General features: G+C 54.0%; 2 protein-coding genes across 3 annotated transcripts in view; one reads left to right on the forward strand and one right to left on the reverse strand.

Moving 5' to 3' along the window:
• PCBP3 (poly(rC) binding protein 3) overlaps positions 1 to 11467 on the reverse strand; it is a 44390-nt gene extending 32923 nt beyond the window's left edge. For both annotated transcript variants that reach the window (XM_061459605.1, XM_061459607.1), the window contains exon 1: positions 11354 to 11467. The gene's annotated coding sequence lies outside the window, so the exon portion shown is untranslated. The remainder of the gene's footprint in view (positions 1 to 11353) is intronic.
• A 9249-nt stretch (positions 11468 to 20716) lies between these two features.
• SLC19A1 (solute carrier family 19 member 1) lies at positions 20717 to 25705 on the forward strand. Its single transcript, XM_061459595.1, has 6 exons — positions 20717 to 20944; positions 23051 to 23348; positions 23996 to 24743; positions 24953 to 25145; positions 25230 to 25371; positions 25473 to 25705. The coding sequence occupies exons 2-6, from the start codon at positions 23124 to 23126 to the stop codon at positions 25662 to 25664; spliced, it is 1500 nt and encodes a 499-aa protein (XP_061315579.1). The 5' UTR covers positions 20717 to 20944; positions 23051 to 23123; the 3' UTR covers positions 25665 to 25705.
• The last annotated feature ends 286 nt before the right edge of the window (positions 25706 to 25991 follow it).

Here is a 25991-nt window from a genome sequence, read left to right on the forward strand (position 1 = left end):
GCCCTTGACCCTTCACAGGAGACAAATATCCCTGCTCTTGCTGCATCCCTGGATGCTTCATGCTTGGTCATCTGCTCCCTCTCTGGGGGAGATGCCTCCATTTATAGCCCAGGATGTTCCTCATTGGCTGTGATGAGCAATTAGAACCTGTCTTCCCCTCCTTGCTTGTGGGCACTTCCAGTCTCCTTCACCTCTATGCCAATTAGCACTGGGGGGATACAAACGTGCCTTCCTCTGCTCCCTCCCCTCCCCTCAGTGCCAGGCCCATCATAGGGTATCAACTCTCCTGCTGCCTCGTTTGCTTCCTCCATGCCTCAGGTGGGCTTCTCCCACCAACCTCTTTGCAGGCTGCAGCCCTTCTCCATTTCCTAAGCAATCATTTCCTACCACCCTTCCAATCAGGATGGCTTTCATCCTGGATCCTTTACCCTCAAGCTTTTCCAGGGAGAAATCTTGGCTCTAGATACTGGTATTAGCTAGAGTACCTGGTGCAACTCACAGCTCCTGCCACACTGCAGTGGGCTCAGCCTCATCTCAGCCACATCCCAGCCTCCTATCTGTAGTTTTCCAGTGGAGTTTCATGTGTTTCAGAGGGATTTCTGGACTGATGGATAAACCAAGAGGAATAGAAACCACCAGCACAGGAAAGTGTCTCTACAACACAGCACAAACCGCTGGCTCCAGGGAACGCAGGGAGGGATGCCCAGTGAGAGTTGCTGCTCAGAACAAGGAGAACAACTGCAGTTGTGACATTGATGCTGTTGTCATGATCTTCTGTGTGAAGGCTCAGGAACAAAGCTACAGCTTTTCCCTACCAATCTCCTCAGGATGAAGCTCTGGAACATCACTTCATTTGCACACAACGGGACAGCAGAATGATAGCACCTACCTCTTGCCCTGATGCTTGTAGGAGGCAAAACTTGGAGCCTTACATTAGTTACCAGATCTAGAGGAAATTTAGGTAGCCAGAACTGAGATATGCATCCTCAGAGATCTATAGGATGCAGAATTCCCATTCATTCACATGAACCACTGCTGTGTCATAAGCAGAGACTGGACACACAACAAGGAGGGAAATGGGATGGAGCAGGAGCAGGCTGGTAGAAAACCAAGTCTGGGCTTATTTCAGGGCTCTCCGATTGCAGGACCCCGAGCAAAATCAGTCACTGAACCCCTTAAACCACCATCGTGACCAGCTAAGGTCACCCTGCTTAGAATAACATTGAATTGGTTTGATTTTGTGGTGAATTCAAGCTGCTTTCCGAAGGCTGAGGTGAGCTGGTGAGTGGGAACAACACACTTGAATTCAGCCTCTTCCAATGCACCCTCTTGGTGACTTTTGGAACCATTTCCCAATAAACATGTCAGTGACTGTCAAAATGCTTGAGCACCTCAGGAATGTCACCCCATGAGGTGATGAGAGCCAACGCTCTTGGCAGTATGCAGTTGGAACCATTATGACCAAGAGCATCCCCAAGATGTCTGTGAGCCTGGGTGGACTCAAGGCCCTGTGTGCTGAGGAAACAGCACTTCCTGCAATGAGGAATGCCACCCTGATCTCCTCTGGTCTGCAAACAGATTAAAGAACAGATTAAAACCCATCTATCAAAAGTCTTATATGAAAGGCTGGCTGTCCTTCCATGCCCAAGCCAATTCCTTGGAGAGGCTGGGACCAGCAAGGACCAAGCCTTGGCTGGGTCTCTGCTCAGTCTAGATGTGCCCTGGCCATGTGAGGAAGGCAGAGCCAGCAGTTCTGCATTGCACAGCCAGCCTGGACCCTGCCGCAGGGCTCAGCACTGCAGAGCCGGGCAGATTCTGCGGCAGCATCCGAGCGACTGGGAAGACAATCCCAAAGCTCCCATTACTTAGCTGGAATGTCCCCGCCTTGCGCCAGAGAGACCAGGAATGTGACTGCTGGAATGCCACGCTCCATATCTGCAGCCATAGGTATGCAAGGGGACATAGGAAACAAGCCAGCAGTGCTGCAGAGGGTGGCTGGACCAAGCCGCTAAAGGATGGAGGCACTCATGTGATGGGAAGGGCGCTGGGATAACTCATCCAGCATTTCTGTAAGCATCCCCTGGGATAAGCCTTCACAGAGGAGGGAAATGACCTAACTGGTAGCAGGGGAGTGGCAGCAACAAGGCTGTTCAATATGGCATTGTCCTGAAAGAGCCAGGGAAGACTGGGGCAGATGAAACCACCTGAAGATGCTCTAACTCCCCCCTCCCTCAAACACTTATCGGTAGCATTCCTGTTAAACTTGCAGGTGACAACCCAGGGAGCAGAAGCTTTTTGGAGAGCAGAACAAGAAGCCAAAGTGAGCTTGGCAAAGAGGAGGAAATAAGATGCAGTTCAGCAAGGCAAAGTACCAAGCTTGGCTGCGTGCAATGAAGCACACAGAAACAGAGGAAGAGCTCTTGAGTAAACTGCAGGGAAGAAGATCCAGGTCAGGCACTGTAAAAGAGCTTCCCCACAGGCATGTGCTGTTGGTGACAGTGTCTTTGTGCCAGTGGTGGCTGTTTAAACCTTACAGACATTGGTGTATTTCCAAGTAAAGCTCATCTCTGTTGGACAACTGCACTTAACACTGAGCAATGCCCAGGGTCAGTCATGCTTTAGGATGCACCCAATTTAGCCTCTCCCCCCAGCCAGAGGCTAAGGAATAGAAATCAGGAGATGACACCTTGCACAGGAGATGCCTTCACAGATGCCCCAAGGGATGCTCTTCCTTCAGCTCCAAAGGACCTCTGTCTTGGCCAAAGAATAGCAGCATTGGAAACAGACCCCTTTGGAAATCAAAGGGTGAGACCACCAGGTAGAAGTCCCCTATGTGCCACTTTTTATATGCCCTTTGTCAGGGGAAGGCCAAAGGATACCCAAAATGATGATGCCTGTGGCTATACAATGCTCGCATAAAGGAGAATAGACCACAGGGAGCTGTGTGGCCCTCAGAGGACAAGCAGGTTGTCCTCCAGAAGCCTTGAAATGAGAGGGCTCCAGGCATACTCCTGTCATCCTCTGTACTGGGGGGCATCCTGGAGAGCTGGGACCAGGGATGCTTCCTTTGCATCCTGCAAAACAGATGAAGATCTGACCAGGAGCATGTCCCTGTAGCTCCCAGCAGCGGGCACTCCACAGCCCCCCCATCGTTCCCCTCCTCCAGAGCTTGCCCTGGTTTTAATCCCGCTGCCAGCATCATCCCAATAATTTCTCTCAGTTTTCAATCTACTGATCCAAGAACAGTCCACAAATCCCTTCATCCCAAGAGCGAAGCAACCGACTGCCTCATCTCATCTGATCTCCACCCCTTTCTCTTTAATCCCTGGAAACAGCAATGAGGCTCACAGTGCAGGGGCTGCCTTAGAGGGGTCTGTCCAGGCGCTGGTGGACCAACCTGGAGCACACAGGGCCAAACAGGAGGTGCCAGGTTAAGACAGCCAAGTGGCCTGTTATTTCAACCATGCTCAGTCTCTACTGATGTTTTGGTTTAGTTTTTAATTCAATGGCAGCCCAATGTCATGATGTGCAAGATGGAAGATGCAGGGCTGGGGCTACTCTCATGAATGCCACCATATCTCAAAGCATCAGGGGTAGGTACCAACCTTTCCTGATGCAGGGATAGGGAATTCATCCCATTTCACCACCCCCTGCATGCTGGGGACATAATGCACAGCATCATTCTGTTAGTCCCCTCGTGGGGACCAAGCGAGGCTGATGGAGAGCCAGGAACAGCTTGGGCCTGTAAATCCCAGCTCCTCCATGCTCCATTTCTCTGTCTGTGTCATTTCTCCAGAAGCCTGATCACCCTGATACTCTTTGGGAATGGGAGATTGATGAGAAATATGGGGAGACCCTTGGGGTCTCTCCCTGCCCTTGGAGAAGCAACCTGGCATCACTCGCTCAGGACCGAGCGCATCAGTCGGGATGCAGCACTAAACCCCATCCTTCCTTTCCAAGCATCCATTTGCATGGGGCTGGGGAAGGTGGGGGTGAATCCCTATGCGAGGTGGCCACCACAAGGCTGGACACTGTCCCCAGCCACAAGCACTGTCTAGTGGCCATGCCAGAGGTGCAGGGTCCCCATCCTGTGCCCAGCAGTGGCAGCTCTCCCTGGGTATGGCTGGTAAGGAGGAGGAGGATGGACGGGGGCCTTCGGCGGCTGGATCGCCGGCATGCCACGCTCAGACCCTGACAGCAGGCTCCAAAACTGTCACTCCCGATCTGTTTTCACTTCAGCTAAACCTCAACCCCGATTAGAATCAAGAAGAGTCTCCTTCTCCTCTCTCCCTTCTCCCCGCGGTAGGTCCTCCATAACCTTGGGTCTAAACACTGAGCACAACGCACCGGGTGAGGGTGAATCTGCTCCACTGGGGCTGATAGGGAAGGGGGCAACATCACCCCTGTCCCCAGAACTCATCCTGGCAGTCCTGGGTGGGACTTGGAGCAACCTGCTCTAGTGGAAGGTGTCCTTGCCCGTGGCAGGGGGTTGGAACTGGATGAGCTTTAAGGTCCCTTCCAACCAAAACAAGGCTGGGATCCTATGTGCCTGTGTGCGCAATCACTGCACTAGGATGGATGCATTCAGCATGAGTGCTGGTGAGCTGCAAAAAGCTCATCACAGCAATGAAGACAGCCCTCACACATCAGGGACACGTTTAAACGCACCTTCTATTCCATCTAGCCAAAAAGCAGCTGCAGAGGCCTGGCAAACTCAAACCACTGGATGGCAGAGGTTCCATCCTGCGCATGGGGCTCCTTTTCGGTGCTGGAAAAGCATCCTCTGCTTCTCCAAAAACAGACACTTGGCTACAGATGAAAGCCGGGGCTGCAAGCACACTGCCCTAGTGGGAATGGGTTTGTCCCTGTGCTGCAGGCATGAGCCCCGACTTCCATAGGGAGCCAAGCTGGATGGCTTGGTGCCTGCTCCACAGAAAGTACCCATTTTTCCCAAACTGGAAGAAGATATAATAAATAATAAAAATGATGGAGTAGAAAAGCATCACCTGAGAAAAATCAGTGGGGAGACCACCAAACCACGGAGGGTAAAAGCATCTCTGGTAGCTACCCACAAGAGCTGCACAGTGGCGAGCATCTCTCCGTGCAGGCATCCACGTCCCCTCTTCTCCCACTTTAAATGGGTGCTGGCCGCCATGGACATGGTTTGCTCCATCCCATCCTGAGTGCATCCCTGTTTCTGATCCTATGCACTAAAACACCACAGCTTCTTCAATGTTTTGAAGACATTAAAATAGCGTTGAAACCACTTAAAGAGCTGGTTTGGTGTGTTTTTTTTTGCCTTGATCCATAGCCTTTTTTTTCCCCACCATGAAATGATGGGTTTAATTCATAAAGAGATGCCATCTCCATTCAACCAGCTTAAAAAAACAGTTATTTCTCAGGAAGATAGAATTTTTTCTGCATCTGAGAAGATTAAATATGTTTATAGGAATTAATCCATCAAAGAGGGGAGAAAGCTGAGATTCAGAGTATCAGATATATGACAGAATTGGTTTGGAATTCTCTATTAAAAGCCAAACCCCAGATATTAGGGAAAACTGAGGGTTGGTTTTCTGTAGCAAAATGCAGGATAGCATCTGCCTTTGCATCTGTCAAAGCAAAGGTCAATCATTTTATGGCAACTTAAACACATCACCCTCAATCCACCGTTTCTGCTTTATTTGGGTGACTTCCGACTCATAAACTGAGGTTTTCTAATCTGGTTCACATTAAAATGACATTATCCCAGAAAATTCCCAAACCAAGAAAAATACATTCGAGAACATTTTCCCTTTTTAAGAAGCGGATGATATCTGGGGATCGGATTTAACAGCGTTTAAGTCCTTTATAACCTTTGTAACTCGGAGTCCACTTTCCTACCTAGAAAACAATGGGATAACCAAAGGAAATGCAATGGGAACATGACAATGTCAGAAGGAATTTTGCTACCCTGAGTAAAATGGGTATCTGAAGGCAAACTGAAAACAAAGCCTCAGAATCAAAGGGATTCCACTTTCTCAATCTCATTTTCCCAGCACAAGGAAACGAAAAATCATGGAAATAAGACCAAAAAGGTATAAATGAAATCAAAGAGGAGGTGATGAATATCTACGATGGTTTAGTATCAAATGCTTTAAGCAATTCCCACCCAAACACTGTCCAAAGCCCGCTCTGTAAACCACACGCATTAGGAATGGCTGAAGGTTCTGGTTAACGCAGAGCTGGATGCTTCCCGATCTAGGGATACAACCTTCGGCATTAGAAAGGTAAAATCCAATTGGATCAAATTGAAGCAAATGCCAAACCAGGGCACAATGTTGCCAAGATATATCTCCTAGGAGAGACTTGAGCAGCAGCCATTGACTCGCTCATGCACCTCTTTCTCCCCTAATTCCACCTCCTTCAACACAGACTTAGATTCCCTCTATCACAGATTCACTTAAGACAGCTCTTAAGCATCCCAAGCTCTTCTAACCCACACTGAGCCCCAGACCTGACTTACTCAATGATTCCTCCCCAGTTCCCATCGCTAGGAGAAGTTGCCCACGGCAGGTGGTCTTCCACCAACACAATCTTCTTACCTTTCTCCAAAGAGCTGCTTTAGTGCTGACAGGGTGTCCGCACAGATGGCCGGTCTTTCCACGTTTGGAAAGGAGGAGAAACGCAATGGATGGAGGGGGGGAAGGAAAAAAGAATCGCAGTGATTTGTTTTTGTTCTTTCCGCAGAGGGCTCTGAACCTCATTGGCCCTGGGAGATCCACCACGTGGCATGGGATGAAGGGCACGTGACCTATTTTCTCCCAAATCCCTGGGTTTTGCTGGCAAAGGGAGAGGCGTCCCCACTGCTCATGTCCTTGTCATTCCAGTGGGCTTGGGTTTCTTTTTGGTTCGTTTTTAAAGGCCACTGAGCAAATGGGGTTGCCCCCAGGCGATGAGGGCGAACCAGCCAATGCTTTTCCAAGGGAAGGAGAAAGGAGCTGGGATCTGAGATGAGCCCATGTGCAGGGGGGAGATGTAGGGATGCTGACTGAGCCTGCACGCCCACTCCAGGGACAGAGCATCCAGGAGGTAAAGGAGGGCAACAGCAATGCACATTTGGCTGCTGGGCTTAAATCCGACAGCAGCAGCAGCAAGGACCGGGCTGAAGCCCTAATTCCTGACTCTTGGAGGAAATGGGATGCATTACAACTGCTCCATCACTGCAAAAAAAGAGATCAGCTTGTGCCCCTGTGTTGCTCCTGATTCCATCCTCTCCTGCTCTCTTATTTAATGCATGGTGGTTGCATTAACCAAGTGTCCTGCTTTGGAGGCTGCAACAGCTTTCTAGGCAGGACCCAGTGCATGGCTATGCAAGGCTTGAAGGGTGTTTCAGAACGTTACTCCCCCACCAAACCTGAACCACAGCACAGTTCTGGGGATATTCTGCCCTAGTAGGGACTATGAGGACCTACGGAGGAAGGCAAGATAAGCCACAGGGTCTGACTGACTGGCAATGAGGGTCCCTCCCTCCCAACTCTGTATTTCCCAAGGGACAGCAGCTCTGAGCCACCAGGGCCAAGAAGCTCATGGCCTTCCCTTGGTAACTGCAGGTACCAGTCCATCAGTGTCAGGACACTCAGGCTGGGGAATGGAAAAGTTGTATTTGGAGCCTAAGACATCCTCTTGTTTTTCCCATCACAGCTCAAGCCTATAGGTTGCACCAGTCAGAAGTGGAGAAGCCATCTCCAGCCATCCTATCATTGAAGAGCTCGAGCCATTCCTATCTAAAGGTAACACTTAAGGCTCCTTGAAGAACCAGCTGAGCTTGGGCTTTGGTGAAAAAGAACAGCTCTGGCCTCCTTTGTGCCTTCTTGGAATCACTGAATCATCATAGAATCATTGAATCACAGCATCGTAGAAAGGTTTGGGTTTGAACGGACCTTAAAGCTTATCCAGTTCCAACCCCCTGCCATGGGCAGGGGCACCTTGCACTACAGCAGGTTGCTCCAAGCCATATCCCAACCCAGCACTGCTGGTTCTTCCCTGTGGCTGCTCCCCTGCACACAGCTCTGCTCAGGGATGGGAAGCATCAGGAGCTCAGTCCCAAGCCTTTCTCAAGGCCAGACCGTATCACCATGCTGTTCAGACAGAAGAGCCATAAAATACCCCAAACATCATAGAGAAGTGCAAGGTTTCACTTGAAACCCTCTCTGTATGGGAGGTTTGCACTTTTCCAGCCACCACCCAAGCAAGTGGGGCATTTCATCCCAACAAAGTACAAACTGAGGGAGGAGAAACTTCCCATGCTCAAACCCAAGCTATGGACACAGCCAAAAGCATTCAAGCTCACTGTTTTCCCCTCCCACGTTAGGCAATGGCCAAAGGGAGAGAAGAATCCCCCCACCTTCCGTCCCCATAGCTCACCGCCTTCCCCAGTGCTGCCCAGCTAAATCTGGCTCCTCAGTAATCTTCTGCATAATTATATAATAGAGAGGCAGGTGGAGGAATGATTTTAGGCAGAAAGCAAGCTGGATTAAAAGATCAGAACCAGCAATACTGAGATTAAAATGGTTTGTTATTTTCAGCTGCTGGAAATCTGTGGCTAAAGCCACAGAAGATGGGGAGGGAAGGTGCAGCATCTTTCTTTCTGCCCCAAAACCAAGCTTTCTACGAGTTCTAGGTTTCCAACCTGTGCTCAGGTTTGGCTTCCCAACACATTTTAGCCAAAGACTTAAAAACAACATGGAGATGCTTCAAGATCCATTTTGCCCTGTGAGCCAAGCCCGAATTAAACCCCATCAATGCATTGCTGCTTGTTAATACATCCTTGACTCAATGAGTCAGCGTGTGGCTGGGCGCATCATTACCTATGAGAAACATGCCTCCTGGCACACAGCATGGAATCATGGAATCAGCCAGGTTGGAAAAGACCTTTATTATCATCCCCAGCACTGCCAAGGCCACCACTAACCCATGGCACTGAGGCCTCGTCTCCACGGTGTGTGAGCACTTGCAGGGACGGTGACTCCAGCCCTGCCCTGGGCAGCCTGTTCCAATGCCTGAGCACCCTGTGGGGAAGGAATTGTTCCTCAGCTCCATCTAAACCTACCCTGGTGCAGCTTGAGGTCGTTTCCTCTTGTCCCGTTCCTTGGGAGCAGAGCCCAGCCCCTCCTGGCTTCATCCTCCTTTACCAGTACCAACACCCCAGCATGTGCCTCCCCGCACCCCCAAGCTGATGGCAGGGAGATGCTTACCGGAGAGGCAGCCACAGCTGGGAGAAGCCCATCAGACAGCAGGACAGCTCTCTGCAGGCACCTATATGGTGTCCCCCTGGCCCCCAGCAAGGTCGGTGGCCTGGGGTGCCGTGCTCTGACTGATCTCTCTGGAAAGGCGTGAAGGGGAGGGCAGGGATAGGACAGTGGGAAAGGGAGCGGACACTGGGGGCCAAGCTCATCACCCACATCCAGGATCGATGCTGCTGCTCATTCACCTTCATGTTCCTATTAAGCAGAAGGGTCAAGCTGGGAAATCATTTGCCACTAGTAGGCACGTCCCCATCACCCACCCTCCATTCCCTCCCCTCCATAGACTTGTGTTGCAATCATAGAGGCACAGAATCAACCAGGCTGGAATGGACCTTCAAGATCATCAAGTCCAACCTAATGGACTTAACCCAGTGCTGCCAAGGCCACCACTAACCCACGTCAAAGCCTCTATCCCGCGGAAAGAGGTGTCTCCTCCATGGATGCTTCCCACCAGAGCACCTTGCTAACTCCAAACCTTTTCAGGCTATCCTGGATCACTCATGGCATTGCCGGATGTGAGATGGAGCAGCAGTTTCCCAGTGCCAAGTGGTCTCCAAAGTCCTCTTCCAGGACTATTGTATAGGAAATCTATGGGGTTCCTCACACCCAAAGATTTCCTATGCAACAGTCACAGTACTACATGCACAGGATCAACTCTGCCTTCAAAGGATGAAATCCCATGGTGCAAAACACAGCCTTGAAGAGGACTAAGCATTTAGAACCAACACACCACCTTGCTTTGCTTTGAGAAAGAAGCTGCTGGCTTGCACAGACCCCAGGCTGCTGTCCTACGTATGGATGTGGGAACAGGGCTGGGAGAAAGGATGGGATATTGGACTGGAGCATGGGAAGGCAGAAAAATGAAGACACGTTCCTGGTGGGGATGTTGTAATGTTTATCAAAGTGATGCGTCAATAACCACTTATTGCAGGAAAGCACCTTCACTAAGAGAAGAGAACAGAGTTGTCGGACAGACTGGGGTCAGGAGCACTTGTAGGAGGACAGTTTGGGGACATGGTCTCAGGCTGGACACTCAGCTTCCCCAGAAAGGACATGTCCTGGCTTTCTTGGGCTTTGCAATAGGGATCCTATCCCCAAGACCTGCTGCACTCAGGGAGATGCAGCAGGGAAGAGACAGGGCCCTCTAGGGATGTGCTCCTAAACGCATCCTTCCTTCAGCTCATGGCTACAAAGCCATTCTCCACCCCCCAAAACAACCCTTTAGAGGTGGATATATCTCTCAGGAGCTGCCCATAGCACATTGGAGCTGCAGACAGTGGCCTTAGATGATGCATACTCAAGACCAGGCATAACCAGTACCCATCACACCTCACCACTGATCACAGACAGACCTCTAAGTAGGCTGTGGGACAAGTTCTACTCCTGCTGCACTGTATTGAGTTACCTGAAGCCTCCATCCCCTTACCCAAAAGGCACCATGTTGTTACAGGGACAGGCCGTTGCTCTGGTCGGGCTCTCCCAGCATTTTACATGATGAAAACAGGGATTAGCGACACTTGGAAAAGGAAAGAGAAAGAAGAGAGGTGGATTTGTCTGTGACTGAAACATTGCTGCTTTATGGAGCTGTCTTCTCACTCGGAGATGCGCCTCCTCTTCTTCACTAATGGAAAATGCTGCCCCGCTGTCCATTTGTGATAGTCAATGCCTGGGACAACACAATGGCCCCAGGCCAAAGCAGATCTATTTTAGTAACAAAAGCAAGAATGGCTCATGGAAACGACCCCGCCTGTGCACTTCCCAACTGAGCTACTTGGCTTGGTTTTAATGGACCCTTATTGCATGCAGAAAGCAGGTGGCCAAGTGCAATGAGGGCAGTGGCAGCAATAGGAGACCTGCATGGATGCAGAGGCCCCAGCCTCTCATCGAATCCCTGTGAGCAGCATTGCAGGGAGCAAAACCCCCTTCCATATAGAGCCACGTCCCTGCAGTGCAGCAGTTCCTCTCTCTGCAGAGCCCAGCCACATCCTCGCTGTGGTTTATAGCCCAAGGGAGAGCACAGTGCAGAAGACATCCCCCAAAACCAGGATGTGGGAAGCGATTGAGCTCACCTTACCTTACCCTGCAGGCTGGCCTGGAGCTCCAGAGTGATTCCTCAGAGGATCCAGTTGCACCAGAAACGGGCATTGCTGAGCACAGGATGGAAATGGGTGGTCCACAGCAGAAGCCTGCAGAGCAGGATGGGGTAGAGGTTAGGCACACAGGGAGGAAGTACACCCAATGGATGCTTTTCACCCAGAATAAGAGAATTTCAGAGGGAAAGGGAACATAGCTTGAGTTGGAAGGGACAAAAGGATGGGGAGCATCACATCCAGGCTGTTACAGGGCAGGCAGCAAAGCCCTGTCTATGCTTTTCTCTGCGTGCAGAGCAGGTTGGGCAGGTCCTACCCCAGCATCCCTGAACAAGGGAAGCCATCCAAAGAGCTGGGCTGTGAAGGGTCATAGAATTATAGAATGATTAGGGGTGAAGGGACCTTAAAGCACATCCAGTATCAAACCCTGCCACAGGCAGGGACACCTTCCACTAGAGCAGGTTGCTCCAAGCCCCTGTGTCCAACCTGGCCTTGAACACTGCCAGGGATGGGGCAGCCACAGCCTCTCTGGGCACCCTGTGCCAGCGCCTCAGCACCCTCACAGGGAAGAGCTTCTTCCTGAGAGCTCATCTCAATCTCCCCTGTTCTGGCAGGTTAAAGTCATTCCCCTTGTCCTGTCGCTACAGGCCCTTGTCCAAAGCCCCTCTCCAGGTTTCCTGCAGCCCCTTTAGGCACTGGAGCTGCTCTAAGGTCTCCCCTTAAGGAGTCTTCTCTTCTCCAGGCTGAACCACCCCAACTCTCTCAGCCTTTCACCCAGAAATGAAGCTGCAATGGGAATAATCCCGCACATTCCAGTGGCATTGGGCGCCAGGTTATTTGTATTGCTCTCTTTTTGCTGCTGCTCCCTATAAGTTAACTGGGGCATGCATTACCCATCAATAACATCCACCGAGCAGCCTGAGCCATTAATAAGCCAAGTGCCAGAGGGCACAAAAGCCTCTCCATAACCAAAATACCTGGGTGAGCTGCAGGCCCCACTCATTGCTTGGACTTGGAGCTGCTCTGGATGTGCTGGGGCAGGCTGTGTGTGCCAAGGGGGAATCTTCCTCTTCCCAATGACTCATCGAGAGCCAGGCTCATCCCCAGTGACCCGGGCACCCGGAGATGACGGCCATGGGAAGGAGCCTATCTGCAGGAGGGGAGCCCATGGAACTCCCCGAGGTCAGGCTTCAGTCCCACCTGCTGCTCACAGCAGCATCAGCACTAAGATCAGAGCAGGATGCTCAGGGATGCATCCTTTTGGAGCTTGAAAGCCTCCAAGGATGGAGACTACACAGCCCCTCCAAGCAACCAACTGTCCTCGGAATGAATGCTTTTTCCCTTATAAGACCCTATATGTTTCTCTGAAGGGAAGCCATGTCCCCAAAGGAGTGGCTGCATTGCCAGCTGGTGTCACCTACAAGAAGGACAGGTCTCAAAATGGATCCTGAGGAACTCCACTACGCAAGCAAAGTAAATGTCGAATCCCACTGTCCCAATCATAACAGACAGAGAGTGAACAAAAACAAGCCCCAAACCAGCCAAAAAAGATGGGAAATCCAAACTGCATCTCACATTTGGAGGAGCAGAGGGAGTAGTTTGGGATACAGTGCAGGCAGCAGGGAAGGACCTGGAAGCTCTCTGCACCCTGGGATGCCCAGCCAGCCCCCCACCACCTTAAAACCAGCAAGAGCATCCTCCCAGCACTGCTGTTGTGACTGAATTCCAGGCAGCAGGGAAACACAAGGGCAAAACAGCCCCAAGCAAAGGAATCCTTAGTAATGGTTTGTTTCCATGCCCATCAGCACAAACTCCTGGTCACCGAGTCCAGCATTGAGAAAAAGACAGACACCCCTCCCCCCCCGACCATGGCATCATGTGTGTATTTTGATAGACAGGAACAAGGGGGCTCAGACATGGATTCATAGAATCATAACATGGTTTGGGTTGGAAGGGACCTTAAAGCTCATCCAGTTCTAATGCCCTGAGGAACTGGGCACCTTCCACTATGGCAGGGGGTTGGAACTGGATGAGCTTTAAGCTCCCTTCAACCCAAACCAGTCTGGAATTCTATGATTCTATGATTCTCTTGCTTTGCTGCAACCCCATAGGGAAAACACAAGCTCTTTGGGAAAACTCACTGTGCAGCTGGTGAGGGATACACTAGACGGGATGGGGATGTTTGCCCACTGCATCACCGCATCCCTGAGCTGCGGTACACCTTTGAGATGGGAACCTCAGCAAGATGGTTCCATCTGTATTGTATCCCCAGCCCCATTCTTTTAGTCAGGCTGCTGCTCTGCTGCTTTGGGGTTTTCAGTGCTGCCGCTCGTGGTGCAGGGGAGAGAAGGCTCCTTCCCTAGCCCGTGTTCCCATCATCCGCATTACTGAGTGTTTTATGCAGACAGAGGCAATGATTTTAATGTCCCAGTGAACAAGCAGTCGGGACGCATCAGCCTCAAAGGGCAGACTTCAGAGATGGCTTCTCCTCCCAGGCACTGCCTAGGCAAGGAAAACCAGTTCCAGCTCTGCACATACACACATCACGTGCGTGCCAGCACTGCCTGTGATTTTCCAGCCTTCAACAAGACACCCTTCAAACCCCCATTCCTCAAGAGCAGGGTGAGCCCGAGTTTGGGGGGCTGTAGATGGGCACAGCCGTGGGGCAGGCAGGGGGGCAGCCCCATGGGCAGGAGCATGATGTGATGGGACCTGAGCGCCCATCAAGAGATGAGCTGAGAAAAGCCATGAGCAGAACTGACATCTGCCCCCTGGGCAGGTACGTAATGAGCAGAGACATTGTCCATTTGGGGAGAGAAGGTAAAGATAAGAGATTCCCAAGCTGACACGTGGCTGCCTCCATCGGTATTCCTTGTAAGGGATGGGGAACACAGGGCAGTGGGTCCCATCATGGGCAGTGGGTGAGTGGGATGGGGACAGCATCATTGTCTCAGCATCTCACTTGTGCTGCCTGGAGCTCCCCTCTTTATTATCCCTGGGAACATCCCTATAGGATCTGGGGGGGTCCCACATGTCCCCATGTCTGATGAAAAGGGACAAAGGGGGAGCATGGTCCTGGGTCCAGTGGCACATCAGACCTGCTCTTGGCCAGGATACGGGCACAGGCAAAGGCTCCCATGTCCTGTGGTCCATAAACCATCACCCCTCGTGCTGCTTCCATGAACCTAGTCTAGTCAGTCCCTATAAACCCAGCCTCCATAGCCCACCTGTCATCAGCTCTTCCCTAACTTCCCTCCAGTCTCCCTGCTATCCACCACCTTCGACTGGTGTCTGCTGGTAACACAGGAGCAACAGAGCGGGAGAAGGGAGAGACCCACATCACCCCTTGGTTTTCCCCTTTGGAAAACCTGGCTCTAAAAGCACAAGTGAGACAGCAAACTCCTCCTGTTTACCCTTGCTTACCCATAAAAGCCTGGAAAGAACTTTGTGGTACTTCTGGGAAAGCCCATATTGAGATGCTTTCCTTCCATGTCTCCCTGCCTGCTTTTCCAAAGGCAATCATAAAATCATCAAATCCCAGCCTGGTTTGGATTCAAAGGGACCTTAAAGTTCACCCAGTTCCAACTCCCTGCCTCTGTTTAAGTCACTTTGGGGCCATCCTAGGTGGAAGGGGAGGTCCAGAAATGCCCAACACAGGATGCCCTGGACCAAAGACATCATCTGGGGCACAGGAACATCCCAGCACCCGATGACCTGCTGGCCCGGAGCAGATGGAGCGGCTGCAAATCCCCCTGTAAGCTAGGGAAGGGGAATAATCTCCTAGAGGACAAATCAGCTGCAAGGGGGGAAACCCAGTATCCTGCCTTTTCCTTCCTCTTCCAGCAGATGCCAGCAGCATCCAGCATCCCTGCAGGGACCGCAGCATCCCTGAGGGTGGAGAAGGTAGGGCCTGGGTCTTGGGTACCTGGTGGAGACTGGTTTTGGGACAAGCAGGCTCTTCATTTAGGTGGCAAGAAGTCCTTGGTGGGCTTAGAAGGCATTGGGAGCAGCCAGCAGAATGAGATGCACCATTTACAGTGGAATCTCTGGTACGTCCTTGCCTATGGGGAAGGATGGGGATTAGGTCCATTGGACTGGGCCAGTTTAGGTCCTCAGGATGGGATTTGGAGAACCGAATGTGCGCTCTGCAACACCCAGACATCACTAAAAGATGTGATGCACTGATGATGTTTAAAGGTCTTTTCCAGCCTAGATGATTCTATGAGTCTATGGCAAAGCACCAGAGCCAGAGCTCAGCCCTTAGCAACAGACATCACCCATGGCCAAGCCTAACCTCTGCCTTTCAGAAGGGTGTTTGTACCCAAAAGCCCCCAAAGCAGAGGTGAGCCCAAGGAGACCCAGAGTGTGCGGAGCCCAGTCCTGCTCATGGGGCCATTCCCAAACAGCCAACCCTCTCTAATCCATTTTCCTTCTGCTCCAGAGGCAAGGAGCTCAGCAGATCTGGTGCAAATCTCTGTGGCAGGGATTGTTGTTGATGACAGGCACGCTAACCCTCAGGAACGGTTGGGAAGAGGAGGCTGCAAGCCAGGGGAAGGATGGAGACCATACAGGCTGGGGCACCTGGGCATGGATTGCATCCTGGTCCCCTGATGGTGGCGCATGGATGGCCAGCAGAGCCTGGATGAGGTGTAACACACATTACCTGAGATTCATAGGATCAACCACGTTGGAAAAGACCTTCAAGCCCATCCAGTCCAACCATTTCCCAGCACTGCCAAGGCCACCATGGGGCAACTGTCCCATACAGGGAAGGGCTTCTGGATCTCCTCTCTATAGCTGCTCAAAGCATTCCCTTCATGTTATCACTCCAATAAAAGCCTTTAAATAGTACTTTGTTCTCCATCTTTGAAGGCCAGAGACACAAAGCAAGCCAGAGTGTGAGTGACTCCCTCTGCTTCAGCTCCTGCCCCAAGCAGGGCCATTCCAGAGATGAATTCCAACCTGAAACCTCCACATCCCATTATTTCCAAGCCTTCCATTCTTTCCCCTGCTCTCCCATAACACATAAAAGGGTGAAGACAGTCATTTCAGGCACTGAAGCCTGGATGCCCTCACCCACTGCCATCACCAAGAGGTCTCCTTCCTATCATCTCAGGGATAAGTCAGCATCACTCTGGGCACCCCTGGACCTACGGTGCAAAAGCATTCCCCAAACAACGGGCCCTGTTGAAGGGGACTGGCTGCCCAGCAGCAAGGATGCTGGTGCAAAATGTCATAACCAGGAATGTGCACCTGTGACATGGGAGGACTTGGGGGGCAGAGCCTATGCCATGGTGCGTTTGCACACGGTGGTAACCCACAGCAGCACTCCCAGCCCCACATTGGCTGTGGACTGGGTTGGAATGGACCTTAAAGCTCATCCTCACATGGAAGAGCTTCTGCCTAAGAGCTCATCTCAGTCTCCCCTGTTCTGGCAGGTTAAAGCTATTCCCCTTGTCCTGTCCCTACAGGCCCTTGATCCAAAGCCCCTCTCCAGGTTTCCTGCAGCCCCTTTAGGCACTGGAGATGCTCTGAGGTCTCCCCTTAAGGAGCCTTTTCCTCCTTCTCCAGGATGTCCTGGTGCTGGTTGCTCCCCCTGTGCCCACCACAGCAGGACCACATCCTGGGGACACCCATTTAGGCACTTCAGCATTACACAGCGCCAGAGATGCCACCACCCCAATTCCCTAAGGACAAACGGGAATTGCTTGGAAGCAGCTTTTCTCAATCTGGGGCCATCCAGGACACTTGAATTTTCCCAAACCCCATCACCTTGTGCTGGGAATGTCAGGACAAGAGGGTTTTGCTCCTCGGTGGCAGAGATTCCTGAGTCATCCTCCAGCCCATGCCCTTGAAATGGAGCCAAAAAAGCTTTTACCCAAAGTAGGCAGCAATCAGGATACCAGATCTGGAGCTCCAGGTTTAACCCCTTCCTAGGAGATGCTGGGTTGGTTGCTCTTGCATGCAGACCCTCTTTCCCTCTCCTCAGTGAAGGCTTCCCCCCTCCCCCCCGAGTTTTGGCGTTCAACAAAGGGAAGACGCAATTGAAAACATAATTCAGAAGCACTTTGAGCATCCCTCAACTACCTCCCAGCGGGCTCTGGCAGTGGTTTCAGCATCTGCATCCTTGGCCACCAGACAGGGGTTTGCCTCTTGCATCCTCCCACAGGCCACTGTGGAAATGCTCCTAGAAAGCACGGATTAGGTGATGGAGACTTTGGGCGTTGCTTTACCTCCAATGGGGCTCTCCATCCCCAGACCTACACCTGGAGATGGTCTGCATTAGGTGCTGCCCTCCATCCCCTCCACTTCTGGGAACCCATGTCCACCTCCCAAACCCTGGCACAGGGTCCCACCAGGACCATCATTCCCTCGCTATTGCATCCCTTGGGATGCAGACTCTACCTTCTCCTGCAAGGACAGAGAACACGAACCGTCCACAGCCAGGAAAGCCTGGAATGAAGCACCCAGCTTCTGCCCCACACCCCTGCACCACGGAACCCTATGGGGCACCACAGCCCTGGAGGTGGCTGCCCTGCAGTGCTCTGTGCAATGGCCATGCAGCATCTGCTCTGAGGTGGGGATGCTCTGCAGCACTGAGGCCACTGCAGGATGCTCCTCACAGCATTAGGCTGCTACAAGGACGCATTTTCCACCCTCATCCTCCCCAGGATGGGTTAGCAAAGCCCCACATAGACTCCAGGAGGAACTTACTGCAAGGAGCTGGGCAGTAAATGCTGCCCCAGTAAAAAGCCAAATAGACCAAACAGGGGTGATGGTAGGCACATGCTGATGAGCCAGCCGCATTTCAGAGGGAGAACAAAAAGGTCCCAGCTGGGTAAATGAGCTCCCAGGAGACGATTCACCCACCTGTGGGGGAAGCTTGGAGACTCCACAAAAAAGGCCTGAGCCCCCTTCCTCCCCTTGGCATTGATGCTGGGGCTGCATCTGGCCCATAAGCTGCTCAGGAACAACCACCAGAGCAGTCCCAGTGGGATGCTCACACCCAAACCCCACCATCCAAAAGCCATAACCCAGGGCTCACCCTCCGCAGCATCCTGCCCATCACTCATACACCCATGCTGGACCAGTCACCCCACTTGGGGACCCCCTTTGTGGTGCCAGGACACCACTCTGGGGCTTGTTTGGGCTGAGAAACTTGGAGCCAAGCAGCATCAGGGTACGCGATGGAAAACTCTTGAGCAGCCTCATAAGGAACTCGGGGGGGGGGGAGCCCTAGGGACAGGAAAAGGGGGGATCCCACTGTGTCCCCCGCGATGCCACCACCACCACCCCCGAGTGGGGGACACGGCACCTCCCACCCGACGGATGGGTCGAGGGCAGCTCCGACAGCCCGGTCCCGACAAACAACGCGAAGGGAAGCAAACAACGCCCCAGGGAAGGCAGAGCCCTACCTGTGCCCGGACGGACGGCGAGAAGGGCTGTGGGGAGCAAAGAGGGATCGGCCAGGGGCAAGCAATACCAGAGGAGACGAGCGGATGTGCCCTGCCCAGCCCCCCGGCTCTGCCCGGCCCCCTCCGGCTCTGCCCGGCCCCCTCCCGCTCTGCCCGGCCCCCTCCCGCTCTGCCCGACCCACCCGGCTCTGCCCCTTCCCTTCCCTTCCTTGACCAAGCCCCAGTTCTTGCCCCTGATCCTAGGTCTACCCCAGCTCCTGCCCCTGTCCCATACCTTGCCCGTGCATCTGCCCATATCGCAGACCCTGCTCAAGCCCCTTACCCAGCACCAGCATCATCATCAGACGTTCACAGTGCACCAGCTCCTGCCCTTGCCTCCTACCCAGTCCCTTCTCCTGCCCCAGCCTCCCCCTGCTACAGCCCCTGCTTCTGTTCCTTCCTGCTCCTATCCAGCCCCTTCTTCTGCCCCTGCCTCTGCCCTGCCCCTCTCCAGCCCCTTCCCCTGCTCCAGTTCCTGCCCCTTCTCCCGTCCTGCCCCTATCCAGCTCCTTCCGCTGCCCCAGTTCCTGCCCCGGCTCCTGACTCTGCCCCTGCCTCTGCCCTGCCCCAGTTCTTGCCCCTTCTCCTGCCCTGCCCCTATCCAGCTCCTCCCCCTGCCCCAGTTCCTGCCCCTGCTCTTGTCTCTGCCCCTCTCCAGCCCCTTCCCCTGCCCCATCTCCAGCCCCAAGCCCCAGCATCCAGGCACTGGAGGATGCCACCCCTTGGGCTTGGGGGGTTGCTCTCCCCATGTGAGCCCTGTGCTGCCAGCACCCTGCCCTCTGCACAAATGCATCTGCCTGCCTGGCCCTGGCACCCTTGGGTGCGATCCCAAGCTGGGGGAGCCTGCTCAGGGACTGGGGCTGGTAGCAGCAGCATCACTTTGTCAAGGGACACGCACTGGGGTGGGTGCATGGGGGTCCCAGTGTCCCCAGACACACCCTGGGGTGCTCCTGCTGCATGTAAGGAGGCTGCCACTGTCCTGGCATGGAAAGACAAGGTCCCAAACACAGGCAGGGGGTATATGGTGGGCACGGAGAGCCTATGGACACATGTGCTGTGATCTTGCCATCCTCCCCAGGACTGGTCTCCTCTCCTGGGAGAAAACTGCTTTGGGGATCAAACATGCCATCATTTAACACAGGACTTGGTATGTCTCCATCCCCAATAACACTCCCTGGCTCTATCCGTTTGGGTGAGAAAAGGAGGGAAACTCCAAGTGTAATAAACGCTGCTGCAGGCTCTGCCACGCTGTTTTGGTGCTAAGCACCAAAGGGGCTCGATGGGGTGGGAAGACGCCAGACTGCACCCCTCCCAGCCCTGGATGGGAAGGGCTTGTGATGATCCCTGGATATCCTGGATCCCGCTGCCACACTGGAGGCAGCAGCACATCAATATTTCAGCGGAGTTTCCGAGCCCTGTCAGGTTGCATTTGCTTCCAGCAGGATGAGTGCTGGAACAGGGGGTGGAGAGAAGATGCTCTCAGATGTGATGATGAGCCCTGCACCAGCTCCAGGGCCCGATCCTTCTTTTCCCTGTACGGATGCTGTTCCGTCTGGGACCGGTGCAGGTCCGTGCTTTAATCCCCGTTGTAAAACATGTGGAGAGGGGGTGATGTAAGAATAAATACAAGCCACTTGGGGCAGCAGGGCATTAAATCACAGCGGGGAGGCCAACGTGGATGGACGCGAAAGCGAGAGGTGCACACAACCCAGAGGCCACTGTGGATGGGCGGAGAAGTAACCCCCGGCTCGGAGGGGAGGGGTTTCTCCCTTACCCCCCCTCCATGTGTCGGATACACAGGCACACGCGGAGAGCGTTGGCGCTGCCCTACAGGGGCTGGCCGGGCTCCGGCTCCTCCTCCTCCTCTCCGTCGTCCTCCTCTTCCTCCTCCCCTTCCTCCTGCCCGCTGCACTGTGGAGATTGTAGTCCCCGCGCTGCCCCGCGCTCGGGGCACGGCCACGTTTTCTGAGTCCCCCCCATTCCCTCCGACATCCTCCTCCTCTTCCTCCTCCTCCTCCTCCTCGCTGCGGATCCGGCTCTCAGCAGGACCATAGGGAGCCACGAGACCCCCTGCGCCGTGCCCGGGCCCGCCGCTTCCATGCCCACTGCCCCCCAGGTACGGCCCCGGGGGCTGCGGGGGTACGGGGTGCTGCGGTACCCGCTGTGCTGCAGTACCCGGGTACCTGCGGGGATGCGGGTGCCCACCGGCTGCCGCTCGGGATGTGGGGTGCCCCCACGGTCCCCCTCTTTCATGTGTACCCCTATCCCTTCTTGAAGGAGCAGGGTGTTGGGCGCGGTGAGGATGCAGAGAAGTGCCCACACAGTGGATGAGGATGTATTCTGGGGAGATTCCCACTTTGTTTTATGGACCAAAACACCCCCATCGCCTCAGTGGCTTCTCCACTATATATATCACGCTTTAGCGGTGCCACCAACATGTGGCTATGGGGAGAGCATGCCCCTATGTCCCCCCTTTTGGTCCTGTTCCCTCTGTCCCTCGGTGGCTTTGGCTCCTGTGGGGAGCTGTGCCGGAGCTCGTGGCCGCGGGTTGACAAGCGCATGATGGCGATCCCTTGTCAAGGTCACAGCATGATAACCCAGCGGTCAGGTTCACACTGCCCGTGCCCTGCACCCTCTGCTCGGGAGCGAGAACAGCACCGAGCCGGGAGCGTCCCTTGGGATCTGCACCCGCTTCCCTGGGAGCAGCGGATGGGTCAGAGGGATGGGTCTGGATGGATGGGTTCGGGGCTTGGGGTACCTGCATGTGCACGGACACACGTGCCGTGAGTTCAGAGCCAGCCCCCCAGGGGATGGTGGCACCAGGGCACTCACACAGAACTGGCTTTAGGGCACATGGTTTCCTTTGGGTCAGGGAAACATCCATCCCACATGGATGTGAAAGGAAATGGGGAGCAGTTTGGAGTGGAAGGTAGACAACAGCCCATTGGGATCCCATTGCATGAACCCCCCCCCCCCCCCCTTCCTTCCCGAGAGTCTCTGCTGGAGATGGCGATCACTCACATCCGAGCAGGATAAGTGGGAATGGGGCATAGTCCAGGAGGGCACAGTGCAGGGCTGGGGTGGGCGTTCAGTGGGGGCTTAGCCATTGCTCCTTGCTCTTCCTGGCACAGAGTCCCTTCCAGCACCAGCAAGCACCCAATAAGCCTTGTAGCCCAGGGACCTATTTAAGGGTTATTTACCCCCCTATTTTGCCTGGCTGTGAGCTTGTTTTGGCAATGCTTACATGCTGAAATCCCATGGGAATGCCACTGGAGCAGTGAGTCCTCACAGGCACCCTGCTTCCTGCTGCTGGTTCTGATCGTGGCCAGCTTTTCCCAGCTTTCTCCCACCTCTTCTCTTCTCCCCATTAGTTGCTTGTGTTATGTGGAAGGGGGTTCTCATCACGCAGGATGGCAGTGGTAGGGGCGTGGGCTGGGACCATGGACTTGTTATTTAATGGCCATGATTAGTTGCTCTGCAATCAGAAGGGTCATTGGGTTTCTAGACCTTGCTCCCATGGCGTGGATTGGCACACAGGGATTTTATGGCTCAAAAAGCAGTTGTGGGAGTAGGGAGCACGTAGGAGGACGCCCAGTCCCTGCCTTCATCCCGTGACCACTGATCAGGCCTCCCCGGCACTGCCAGCTTTCCTATGGATAAATCTTAGGATTTAAGCATTTAATCCCCCTCCAGATCATGAACCTTTGTGGCGCTTTGCATCCTCCCCACACTGGGTGATGCTGTGTGAGCACTGCATCCCACCAGGGGAGAACAAAGGGGCAGCCACAAGCCTATGGTGTCTAACACGGGTGGCCCCATACCCAGTGTGCACATGAACTCACTTTCACAACCAGCACCATCTCCCTCCGGAGCACCCCTGGCGCAGGGTATCTGCATCCCTCCACCTCTGGGTCTGCAACTCTGCTTCAGAGAGGGGGTAAACCCCAACTCACTGACTCCTAAAGGGGAGGAGAAGATGATGGGAGCCGAGGAAGCAAACCCACGTGCTTCCTGCATCCAGGCTCTTTGAGAGGAGGTGCCCAAATGCTGCCTGAAACAGGCCCCCCCATCTTTCCTCTTTTCCGCTTGCAAGAACTTGCAAGAACTTGTAAGCCTGCTTTTCCTCTTGCAAGAACATCTCCTGGGGAGAAGGTAGTGCTGTTTATTTGCCTTGTGATTATAGAGGAATTTGAGCCTGTGCCAAAGGCTGCTTTCTCCGCAGGAACTGCAGCGACGTGGCTTTCGATGCATCGGAGCGCGCCTGCAATGGGCTGCCCACAAAGCTCATCTAGCTGATGGTCCCCGGGATAACACCGCTGTCCTGCTGCAGAGCTGGTGGAGCCATGCCCAAGAAGGATGAGGATGCCAAAAAGCCGGCATCGGAGGCTGCACCGGACCAGCATTGGAAGCTACAAGTCTTCTACCTCTGCTTCTATGGCTTCATGACACAGATACGGCCTGGGGAGAGCTTCATCACCCCCTATCTCTTGGGGCCTGATAAGAACTTCACACAGGCAGAGGTGAGCCACAGATAGCCTGTTCCCCTTTGGTGTCCCCCCTTTCATTACCCTGGGGCTGGCCAGAGCATCCTCCTGTGGTCCTGGGGTGCAGAGGGGTGCCACATTCCAGGCAATGGGGCATGCGCTGGGGATGGAGGTGAGAGAAGGTGATGTGGTATGGGTCTGGCTGGCAGCATGTCCCTGTGCCACCATTCTGCAAGGGAGCCCTGTGCCACCACACTGCAAGGGAACCTTGACCCTTAAGTCCCAAGCTCAACTTTCCCCAGTATTAAAAGCCTTGTCCCCAGGCTCCCAACCAGTTATGGGGGGAGATGCTAAATCCCTATCCCATTAAGGGAGACCCTCCCATGCTGGTGCACATTTGGGGACACAGAGCTGAGCACTGCTGAGCTGATGGCAATGATGGGGTTAGATGAGGAGGGGCCCCATGCTGTTGTCCCCTGACCAGGGGATGCTGGCTCCGGTCCCAGCAGGCTGCTGTGTCCGTGGGAACTCCACGTTCCCAAGCATGGAAGGGGGCCAAGTCTTAGCCATGCACCCAGCTGAGAGCTCCAGGAACCACATTCCTTACAGAGGAGGGGGGTCAGTGGCTTGTTCCTGTGCTGGGGATGTCATGGCCATGCTCATCCCCTCCTTGCACATTGCAGGTGACCAACGTGATCACACCGGTGCTGACCTATTCCTACATGGCTGTGCTGGTACCCACCTTCCTATTGACGGACTACTTGCGCTACAAGCCGGTGCTGGTGCTGCAGAGCCTGAGCCACATCTCCATCTGGCTGCTGCTGGTGTTGGGTACCTCTGTCCTGGCCATGCAGCTGATGGAGTTCTTCTACGGCATCACTATGGCCGCCCGCATCGCCTACTCCTCCTACATCTTCTCCCTCGTCGCTCCATCCCGCTACCAGCGTATGGCCAGCTATTCCCGCTCCGCTGTCCTCCTGGGTGTCTTCACCAGCTCGGTGCTGGGCCAGCTCTGCATCAGCTTGGGCAATGTCTCCTTCCTCAGCCTCAACTACGTCTCCTTGGTCTTCGTCAGCTTTGGCTTCATCCTCACCCTCTTCCTCAAGCAGCCCCGCCGCAGCCTCTTCTTCAATCGTCCTGATAGGGCTGTGGATGGGGCTGCACCCACTGAGATGGACAAGATGGCAGGGGGGGATGGTGGCAGGGGGACAAAGGGATGGAGGGACATTGCACTGTGCCGGATGCTGCGGGAGGTGGGAGCGCTGGCCAAGCAGCCCCAGCTTCGGCTCTGGTCCTTGTGGTGGGTCTTCAACTCGGCTGGTTACTACCTGATGCTGTACTACGTGCAGATCCTCTGGAATGAGATCTACCCGGCCACGGACAACCGCCGTGTGTACAATGGAGGGGTGGATGCTGCATCCACGCTGCTGGGTAATGCTTGCATTGTTAGGGACAGTGCGGGATGTGTGGCAATGCTGGGGGGGACTCCACTGTCCTGCTGCATCCCTGGGAATGGCAGGTCTTCATGGCGTTTTGGGGGTGTTTTGATAGAGGTAATAGGGTGAGCATCATTAGGCTGGGGGATGTAAGGTGGTCCCATGCTGGTGAGGTGTTTACAGCATCCTTCATCCTCTCTCCAGGGGCTGTTGCCTCCTTCGCTGCTGGCTACTTGAAGATCCGCTGGACACTGTGGTCAGAGCTGGTGATCGGGATGGTGACGGCTTTCCAGGCAGGATTACTGCTGCTCATGAACACCACCAGCAACATATGGCTGTGCTACACTGCCTACGTCCTCTTCCGCAGCTCCTACCAGTTCCTAGTGCCCATTGCCATGTGCGTGGTACCCATAGAGACCCACTTCCACCCCAGCAATGGGGCTGGTACTGGTGGTTCACTGGTGCTCCATCTCTTCCCCAGTTTCCAGATTGCTATGTCCCTCTCCAAGGAGCTCTGCGCGCTCGTTTTCGGGGTCAACACCTTCTTCGCCACGGTGCTGAAGACCATCATCACCATCATTGTGGCTGACAAGAGGGGCTTGGGCTTGTCCGTGCATCCCCAGGTAGGGATGGGGAAGCGTCTAGGATGGAGGTGGTACCTTAATGGTGTGGGATGAAGGTGGGGGCTGCAAGCGTGGTCCTCTCCACCCTTCCTCTCTTACAGTTCTATGTGTATTTTGGCTACTTCACGCTGCTGGCGGTGACCTACCTGCTGGCAGCTGTTGGTGTGGGCATCCGGTACAGCCGCCGCAAGCAGCCAGGAGAGCTGGCGTTGGCCAACGAACCATGCCAGGTCCCCGCAGAGGTGCCACCAGCACAGGAGCAGAGGCTGGATGCTGGTGCTTTGCGAGCTTGAGCGCTGGCACCGCAGCCACCGTGGTTGGGTCTTGGCCGCGTGAGCATAGACTGATGTCCCACCATTGATCCGTGGTGGACACAACCCCTTGGGACCTGTTTTTGGAAGGGCTGTGGTCCTCCCCGGCCACAAACATAAGCAGGATGCCCATGGCTGCCATCACTTGTGACCACACAGGGCTATATGGATGGGGTGCAGTGGTTCTCCTGGCCATCACCTCCCCATCATCGTGCAGAGCCAGCCTACGAGAGGATAACGTTTCTTTATTCAGTGCCTTTAGAAAATGGTTTATAGGACACAACTGACACAAAACCAAACCAATCCACA

This window comes from Pezoporus flaviventris, unplaced genomic scaffold, assembly GCF_033815535.1.
Source record: "Pezoporus flaviventris isolate CSIRO_AGI_PZ_B2104156 unplaced genomic scaffold, CSIRO_AGI_Pfla_v1 ptg000001l, whole genome shotgun sequence".
Classification (NCBI taxonomy): Eukaryota; Metazoa; Chordata; class Aves; order Psittaciformes; family Psittacidae; genus Pezoporus; species Pezoporus flaviventris.

Excerpts from the sequence above, each read along its gene's own strand:
- SLC19A1 (XM_061459595.1), top strand. The coding sequence starts at position 23,124 with ATGGTCCCCGGGATAACACCGCTGTCCTGCTGCAGAGCTGGTGGAGCC. Across the intron at positions 23,349-23,995 it reads AGAACTTCACACAGGCAGAG|GTGACCAACGTGATCACACC; the intron begins GTGAGCCACAGA and ends TGCACATTGCAG. Across the intron at positions 24,744-24,952 it reads TGCTGCATCCACGCTGCTGG|GGGCTGTTGCCTCCTTCGCT; the intron begins GTAATGCTTGCA and ends TCCTCTCTCCAG.